Raw genomic sequence first — 9720 nt, 5'->3', positions numbered from 1 at the left:
GCCCGGACAGTGCAGTAGGAAAAAAACTGCAGATGCTGGTTAAAGTGCCTACCTTCCGGACAGTATAGGTGCGGACAGTGTAGGCCCGGAGGCCGCCTAATGGAGGTTGCATAGCAACCCGCCTCCCGGTGGAGCGGGAGCACGTGGCCGCTGGCTGGGTGAGGTCACGTGGGGCGCGGGGGCAGTGAAGTCACCTTGTCCCGTATTTGGGAGTGCTATAGGTGGCACACTCCACACTCCAAAGACACACAGGTTTATTGGCTTTGCTAAAAATTGTAAATTACCTATAGTGTGTAAGATAGCGTTAGTGTATGGGGTGATCGCTTGTTGGCGTTGACTCAGTGGGTCAAAAGGCCCATTTCTGCACTGTATCTCGAACGTCTAAAGGTGACATTTTGGGTCCGGGCACTTCTTCGGACACTGATTATTTGGACGGTGCAAGTCCAGAAGGGACTGAGGCGTAAAGGGATCTTGAGGACTGATAGAGATATCGAGAGTCAGGAGTGTTTGTCATATGTATCAACAATGGAACAATTACATTCTTACTTTCTGCAGTTTAACAGGCCCAAAAATGCATTAACACACGATATACAGAAACCAGAGAAAACCAGGAGGTTACAGGGAGAATGTACAAACTCTGCACAGACAGCACCTCTGGTGAGGATCAAACCCAGATCTCTGGCGCTGTGAGGCAGCAACCCTGCTGCTCTGCCACTGTGCCGAGATGACTGTTGGGGAAAAAGCTGCTCTTGAACCTGGAGGTCACTGTTTTCAGGTTCCTGTACCTTTTCCCCATTGACAGAAGAGAAATTAGTGTGTGGTCAGGGTGGTGTCGGCCAAAAAGTGGGATAACGGAACTATTGTGAACGGGCAATCGATGGTCGGTATGAACAAAGACTCCTATTTCTATGCTGCATCTTTTATCAATCAATATTTCTTCTGCATACATCAATGTCCAGAACATTTCTAGACATCAGTTCTATTTTCCCCTTACTTTGCCTTTCCATAATGTTCATTGGCCCTCCTTTATTTAATTGCAGTTTCAGTCTATCCCTTCCTCCTTTATTTAATTGCAGCTTTAGTCTATCCCTTCTCAAAGTAGTTTATCTCAATTAAAAAGTACAGTAAACCCTCATTTTAACAGAGCTTTTATACCGGATTTTGGTTACCAACCTCGACAGCCAGGCCAGGCTGCTGACGCCACCCTCGGCCTGCACCGCCACCCAGGCCACCCTCGGCCTGCACCGCCACCCAGGCCACCCTCGGCCTGCACCGCCACCCAGGCCACCCTCGGCCTGCACCGCCACCCAGGCCACCCTCGGCCTGCACCGCCACCCAGGCCACCCTCGGCCTGCACCGCCACCCAGGCCACTTCCAGGCTGTGCCTACCTCCACCGCCACCCTTACCTGCAATCCAGCTGCGAACCTCGCCGTCCCCCTGGCTGCCAGTAGGCCGGGGACGTCAATTCACCTGGATTCCAGGCCCAGTTTCGGACTCTGAAGAAGGGTCTCGACCCGAAACGTCACCTAACCACGTTCTCCAGAGATGCTGCCCGACCCGCTTAGTTACTCCAGCATTGTGCCTCCTTTCAATAGGAGGTTCTGCCTTAAAACGGTAGCCAATTTAAAGGAAATGGATTAATTATGCTTTATTGCGATGCAAGTTTATAGTTGGTTTTAGCTGAGAAGAGGTGGCCAAACATTTCCGGTCAAAAAAACAAGACAAGAAGTTGCAAGCATGCCTTTTATTGATTCTGTAAATTCCAGCCTCCGATATGAAAGACAGGATTATAATGTCAGACATAATTGTATCTACTTTCAAACCCAAATTTAATAGAGCAGGAGAAAGTTATTTCAGCCCCTAGCGGTGAGGGGGTCCGTAAGCTTCTTCTCATACTGGTTGACAAGCAGATTGATGCTCACTCTGCAGCACATTATGCTGTAGTAGTGACAAGTGTGCAGAGTGGTTCTGACATACGCTTTGGCAAAGCAGATGTGCATCTCTGTGATGGGGTTACGACTGGCACGTTCTCTTCTCAATTTCCTCTTTGAGATTTGCTCTTGCGACATTAATCTGTAAGAGGTAACGGGGACAAAGATAGTCATACGGGCTAAAACCTGAAATAGATATTATAGAATATTTAATATATAGTCCTGAAACAGGTCCTTTGGCCAAACTTCTCCATGCCAACCAAGATGCTACATCTACACCAGTCCCACCTGCCCACGCTTGGCCCATATCCCTCTAAACCTTTCCTATCCATATAGCCTGTCCAAATGTCTTTTAAATATTGTTTTAGTACCTGCCTCAGCTATCTCCCAAAAAAGATAGAATAGGTGCAGGAGTAGGCCATTTAGCCCTTCGAGCCAGCACCACCATTCAATATGATCATCTAAAATCAGTACCCCATTCCTGCTTTTTCCCCATATCCAGACCTCCCAACATTTGATTTTACAAATTCATAATTTTGATGTCCAAAATTCAGAATTTTACATCAAAATTCATAATATGGCGCGTAATGCAGCTTTTCAGCAAAAAAACGTATGCCCGCCAAATGCGCATACACGTTGCGCTACTACATTCATGTGTGAAAAACGATTATTATTTCCAATAGGCTGTAGTTCTTGGACTACATGTACAATGTCAGGCCTATCACGAGTATATTCTGCTATTTATAGAAAGGTTATTGAACAGATATTTTTTGCAACACAAAGAAAAAATTGTTTTGTTTTGTTTTTTCTATTTTGCTTTTTCCTTACACATCCCAATTCTCTTGATATTGAATAAAAGAACAATGGTCATAAAATGTATGACTAAGTTATGAAGAAAGCGTTGATATATGCGACTCGACTAAGCATATGGAAGTACTTGAAGTAAATTTGCACATTAATTGATAATCAGCCCAAAAAGGTGGTAATTGACTTTTTGCTGTGTTTTATATTTTAACCCTGTCTTAATTAATTAATATAGTTATATAATCTTGCACTTAAATTTAATATTTACTCATTACAGTTCCACCACTGATTTTCTGGCACTCTTGGTACCAGAGCTTTGCTGGTTTAGCCAGCTGGCCAAGGAAGTCGGTTGTGGGATAGATGTGCTGGCTCCAGCTCCAACATGAGGAACTTTTTTCCTGCATCCAGCCTGTCCAATCCCATAAGAATTTTATATGTGTCTATAAGATCCCCTCTCATCCTTAATAAATTCCAGTGAATACAAGCCCAGTCGACCCATTCTTTCATCATATGTCAGTCCCGCCATCCCGGGAATTAACCTGGTGAACCTACGCTGCACTCCCACAATAGCAGTAATATCCTTCCTCAAATTAGGAGACCAAAATTGCACACAATACTCCAGGTGCGGTCTCACCGGGGCGCTGTACAACTGCAGTAGGACCTCCTTGCTCCTAAACTCAAATCTTCTCGCAATGAAGGCCAACATGCCATTAGCTTTCTTCACTGCCTGCTGTGCCTGCATGCTTACTTTCACTGACTTTCAAGCACACCCAGTTCTCGTTGCACCCTCCCCATTCAGATTATAATCTGCCTTCCTGTTCTTGCCACCAAAGTGGATAACCTCACATTTATCCACATTATACTGCATCTGCCATGTATCTGCCCACTCACCCAACCTATCCAAGTCACCCTGCAGCCTCATAGCATCCTCATCGCAGCTCACACTGCCACCCAGCTTTGTGTCATCAGCAAACTTGGAGATGCCACATCTAATTCCCTCGTCTAAGTCGTTAATATATATTGTAAATAACTGGGGTCCCAGCTCCGAGCCTTGCGACACCCCACTAGTCACTGCCTGCCATTCTGAAAAGGACGCGTTAATTCTTTGCTTCCTTTCTGCCAACCAGTTTTCCATCCATGTCTATATCCTACCCCCAATACCATGTGCATGAATTTTGCACACTAATCTCTCGTGTGGGACCTTGTCAAAGGCTTTTTGAAAGTCCAGATACACCACATTCACTGGCTCTCCCTTATCCATTCTACTTGTTACGGCTCTCCCTTACTTACCAGTCTTTGACAACTCATTCCATATACACGCCACCCTGTGTGTGGAAAAAGTTGCCCCTCAGGTTCATATTAAATCTTTCCCCTCTCACCTTAAACACATTTCCTCTGGTTCTTGATTCCCCTACTCTGGATAAAAGTCTGTGCATTTACCCGATCTATTCCCCTCATGATCTTATAAACCTCCATAAGTTCACCCCTCATCCTCGTGTAATCCAAATAAAGTCCTAGCCCGCTCAATTTCTCCCGACAGCTCAGGCCCTCGAGTCCTGGCTACATCCTCGCAAATCTTCTCTGCACTCTTTCCAGCTTAGTGACATTCTTCCTATTGAAGGGTGACTAAAACTGAACACAATACCCCAAAGGCGGTCTCATCAACATCTTGTCCAACTGTAACATAACATCCCTATTTCTATCTCAACACCCTGAAAGCCAATGTACCAAAAGCCTTCTTGACCACCCCATTTACCTCCAAAGGTACTTTCAAGGAACTATGTACCTGCGCTTCTCGATCACTCTGCTCTGCAACACACCCCAGGGCCCTGCCATTCACTGTGAAGGTCCTGCCCTGCTTTGACATCCCTCTGAACCCCATTCTCCTGACTTCTCCCTGTAACTTTTGATGCCCTTGAATCAATAACCCAGCAAAAACCTCTGCACTTAAAATACCCAATGACTTGGCCTCCACTGCCATCTGTGGCAATGAATTACTCACATTCACCACAACTCTAACTAAAGAAATTCCTCATGAACTCCATTCTAAAGGAAGGTATTTTTATTGGGAGGCTGTGCCCTCTAGTCCTAGATTCTCACACTGACTGGAAATATCAACTCCACATCCACACCCTCGGCATTTCACTATTTGGTCGGCTTCAATAAGATTCTCCCCACCCCAGAATGTGAATATAGAGATACAGCATGGAAACAGGCTCTTTGCGCCCTGCCCCTCCCACCCCCATTTCCATGCCGACCAGCAATCACCCTGTACACTTGGGACGATAAAAAGTTAGGTGTCATTTAACCTACAAACTTGCACGTCTTTGGACTATGGGAGGAAACCAAAGCACCTGAAGAAAACCCACTTGGTCACACGGAGAACGTCCAACTCCATACAGACAGCACGCGTAATGAGGATCAAACCCAGGTCATAGAAACATAGAAAATAGGTGTAACAGGCCATTCAGCCCTACGAGCCAGCACTGCCATTCATTGTGATCATGGCTGATCGTCCACAATCAATAACCCGTGCCTGCCTTCACCCCTTATCCCTTGATTCCACTAGATCCGAAAGCTCTATCTAACTCTCTCTTAAATCCATCCAGTGATTTGGCCTCCACTGCCCTCTGTGGCAGAGAATTCCACAAATTCACAACTCTCTGGGTGAAAAAGTTTCTTCTCATCTCAGTTTTAAACGGCCTCCCCTTTATTCTAAGACTGTGGCCCCTGGTTCTGGACTCACCCAACAATGGGAACATTTTTCCTGCATCTAGCTTGTCCAGTCCTTTTATAATTTTATGTTTCTATAAGATCCCCTCTCATCCTTCTAAACTCCAGTGAATACAAGCCTACTCCAGTGAATACTAGAGGTCTCTGGAACTCACGAGGCAGCAACTCTACCGCTGCGTCACATTGCCGCCCTTCACTTGGTTGGCATGGACAAGGTTGGCTGCAGGGCCTGTTCCCATGCTGTGGGGCTCTATGTCTATTACATAAATAAAATTACCTCTTCTCTTGTGGAGACAACTCGAAGTTTGACAACTCCATCCTTGAGTTCCTGTTCGCCAATTATAGCTACCAAGGGAATTCCAGTTTCCTCACAGTACTGGAGCTGGTTCAGAAGCTTGGGGTTCTTTTTGTACATGATTTCAGCCTGCAAAGTAACACAAAAATACCACGCTTTACATTCCACGGAATGGCATCACCTCCACAATAAAGCACACAATGAATCACGAGTGTGAGACTTGTGTCATTTTAGCAGTGATTCCAGCAGAATAATTAAACCCCAGTCTTCAATTGAAGATGATTTTTTAGTTTTAAAAGTTGTAAAAGCAATTGAAGATTTATTTATTTATTTATAGCCACGTGTACTGAGGTACAGTGATAAGCGGAAAGACTATACATGGTCACAGTCAAGCCGTCCAGTGTACTGATACAGGATAAAGGGAAAACGTTTAGTGCAAGATAAAATCCAGTAAAGTCTGATAAAAGATAGTCCAAGGGTCTTCAATGAGGTAAATGGTTGTTCAGAGCTGTTCTCTAGTTGGTGATAGGATAGTTCAGTGGCCCGATAACAGGAGGGGAGAAATTGTCCCTAAATCTGGAGATATGCGTTTTCAAACTTCTGTACCTCTTGGCTGATTGGAGAGGGGAGAAGAGGGAGTGACGAGGGTGAGATTGGTCCATGATTATGCTGATGGCCTTGCAAAGGCAGCATGAAGTGTAGATGGAATCAATGGAAGGGAGGTTGGTTTGGGTGATAGTCTGGGCTGCGTCCACAAATCTCTGCAATAGTGTCATACTCAGTAGTGTTCGCAACAATCTTTACACAAAACACCTTTGCCGCTCGTGTGACCCATTGGGGTGATATCCCTTCCCATTTCCGAGGAGTCCCTACTGACTCTGCCTTTGTATATAACAGAGCAGCACACACAAACCTTGATCCCAGACTGCCAGAGCTCTGCCACCAACTTCATCCTTTCTTCCAGAAGATGCTTCTGAGCTGTTGCAACAAAAACCTGAGTCTCCGCCGTACGAACTTTCTGATCGGAGGCCTGCAGAAACAAATGGCGAGATCATCACTGAATCACAGAGGCCATTGGACGCAATTAGTTTAGTTTCGAGATACAGCGTGGAAACACACCCTTCAGCTCACCGTATCCGCACCGACCAACGATTTCCCTGTACACTAGTTCTTTCCGACACACTAGGAACAATTTAGAGTCCAATTAACCTACAAACATGCACATTTTTGGAACATGGGAGGAAACCAGAGGACCTGAAGAAAACCCATGTGAACCGAGAGAACGTACGAACTCCACACAGACAACTCCCGTAATTCGTATCAAACCCAGGTCTCTGGTGCTGTAAGGCAGCAAATCTACCGCAGCACCACTCTGCCACCCATACTGGAGTGAATCTCCAAATTTTCCATGCAAAATTATAACTCACTGTGGAGAAGTATGAAAATCAGAACCACCCCAAAAGCAGTTTACATCAATCTCACTTCACTTTGATATAAAACTGTAGCGCATCAGTTCCAGAGACAAAGTCCAATGTCCACAATGGGATAGATATGAATTGGACAGCACCCTAGCTTATGGAAGAACCATTCACAGAGGGCCTTATAACAGAGGGGAAGAAGATATTCCTTAGTGGGCTGAATGGCCTAATTCTGCACCCATGTCTTACGAGCATGTAAAAGACATTTGGATAGGCATTTGGATAGGAAAGGTTGAGGGATATGGGGCAAGCGCAGACAGGTGGTGTAGATGGGCCATCTTGGATTATATGGAGGAACAAATAGCAATCGTAAAAATAACATTAGTAAAATGAGGTTGAAATGGTAACAGAACATTTGTTTTAAAGTCTTGATTGCCTTGCCCGATCTTTGTGGTGTATTTTAAAGTTTTTTTAACATCTAGTTTACGTGGGGAATCTTGGTTGGCATGGGCAAGTTGGTCCTGTTTCATGCTGTATGACTCTATATCTTACGTTGGATTAAAAGTAATGAATTAGCAGCGATACCTCCACTTTTTGCTCCATTATGGAGAAAATTCTTTCGATCCCAACGCTGAACCCTACACACGGGACTTTCCGGCCCTTGGGATCAAACATTCCCACAAGGCCATCGTAACGGCCTCCACCGGCGACACTTCCGACACCCACTGACTCACTGGAGTCATTCTGCTGTGTCTCCCCGTCAACCTGTGTGCGTACCAGCACCGCCTCATAGATGACACCAGTATAGTAGTCCAACCCACGAGCCAAACTCAGATCAAAGACAATCTGCGAAAGACAAAGGGCAGCATAAAATAAGATGCATCAAAATGAATCTAGTTTAGTCTCAGTTTAGAGATACAGCGTGGAAACACCTTTGGCTCACCAAATCCGCACCGACCAGCAATCCGGCACACTAACCCGATCCTGAACACACTAGGGACAATTTACAGAAGCCAATTAACCTACAAACCTGTGCGCCTTGAGTGTGGGAGGAAACAGGAGCTCCTGGAGAAAACCTACGCGGTCACAGGGAGAACGTACACACTCCTTACAGACAGCACCCGTAGTCAGGATCAAACCAGGTCTCTCGCGCTGCAACTTTACCACTGTTCCACCTTTTAATTTGGTCTTTTCATATATACTGAGCTTTTTTTGTTAATTAGGCGTTAATACAGAGTATTATGTTTAGACATTTCCGCGCTGTATCTCTAAAGTCTAAAGTTTCGGGACATATGACAAAAAAAAACCCATTCTTGACTGTCTGACTCGAGCTCTTTGGTTAGGCCACATTTGGAGCAATGCGTGCAGGTTTCATCGTCTAATTATAGGATGTGAAGGCTTTGGAAAGGGTGCAGAGGTTTACCAGAATTCTGCCTGGATTAGGGGGTATTAGCTACAGGGAGGGGTTGGACAGACTCGGGCTGTTTTCTCTGGAATATCGTAGATTGATGGGAGACATAATAGAAGTATATAAAATTACGAGAGGTGTAGATCGGGTAGACAGCCAGAACCTTATTGACCCAGGATGGTAATGTCCAACACTAACACTAAAGGGCATAGCTATAAGGTGAGAGGGGGAATGTTTAATGGAGATGTGTCGGCCAAATTCTTTTTTACTACACAGAAGGTAGTGGGGTCCAGGAACATGTTTAAGAGGCTTTTAGATAGAGATCAGTTAACCTCGGCATCATGTTTAGCATATTGTTGGTCGAATGGCCTGTTCCTATGCTGTACTGTGTTCTATGTCAATTTTCACTTTTGTTTACGAACAAAGGTTCAAACAAAATATTAAGCTATGAATTATTTGTGTGGGTTTAATACATCTAATAGCAGATTACCTGAATCATGTGGCAATGGAAACAGATTTGGAGTTTAGTTTAGATATAAAGCATGGAAATAGGCCCTTCGGCCATCGATCACCCGTTCACCTTAGATCTATGTTATCCCACTTTCTCATCCTCTCCCTACATATCAGGGGCAATTTACAAAGGGCTAACCTACAAATCCTCACAGGCAGGCAGGGACTGATTAGGAAGCAAAATGCTAAGGTAACTCAGCAGGCCAGGATGCTGCCTAATCTGCTGAATTACTCCAGCACTTGCAAGACTCCAGTATCTGCAATTCATTGTGTCCATATGGATTGATTAGGGATAGAATGTATGGCTTTGCAAGTGTGAAATCAAGTCTCATAAATTTGATAATGTTTTTAAAGTGGTTAACAAACAAGGTGGACAAGGGCAGGTTGGTGGTTGTTATCTGTAAGGACTTTAGCAAGGACTACACGAGGAGGATTTTTGTTTGGCCAGTGGGTGGTGAATCTGTGGAATTCATTGCCAGACAGCAGTGAAGGCCAAGTCAATCCATGTGTCTATCCAAGTATCTTTTAAATGCTGTTATTGTACCTGCCTCCACTACCTCCCATGGCAGCTCATTCCAGATGATCACCACCCTCTGCGTGAAAACATTTCCCCTCAGGTT

General features: G+C 44.9%; 1 protein-coding gene across 2 annotated transcripts in view; it reads right to left on the bottom strand.

Moving 5' to 3' along the window:
* Positions 1 to 1741: 1741 nt before the first annotated feature.
* Positions 1742 to 9720, bottom strand: part of hars (histidyl-tRNA synthetase) — a 28229-nt gene continuing 20250 nt past the window's right edge. For both annotated transcript variants that reach the window (XM_078411689.1, XM_078411688.1), the window contains 4 exons: positions 7768 to 8028; positions 6678 to 6794; positions 5747 to 5893; positions 1742 to 2074 (listed from right to left, as the gene is read on the bottom strand). In XM_078411689.1, coding sequence (XP_078267815.1) covers positions 2015 to 2074; positions 5747 to 5893; positions 6678 to 6794; positions 7768 to 8028 — 585 coding nt within the window. In that variant the 3' untranslated portion in view covers positions 1742 to 2014. The remainder of the gene's footprint in view (positions 2075 to 5746; positions 5894 to 6677; positions 6795 to 7767; positions 8029 to 9720) is intronic.

Source organism: Rhinoraja longicauda, chromosome 14 (assembly GCF_053455715.1).
Source record: "Rhinoraja longicauda isolate Sanriku21f chromosome 14, sRhiLon1.1, whole genome shotgun sequence".
Lineage (NCBI taxonomy): Eukaryota > Metazoa > Chordata > Chondrichthyes > Rajiformes > Arhynchobatidae > Rhinoraja > Rhinoraja longicauda.
Note: the sequence above shows the minus strand (reverse complement) of the source record. Positions and strands in the feature narration are given on the sequence as shown.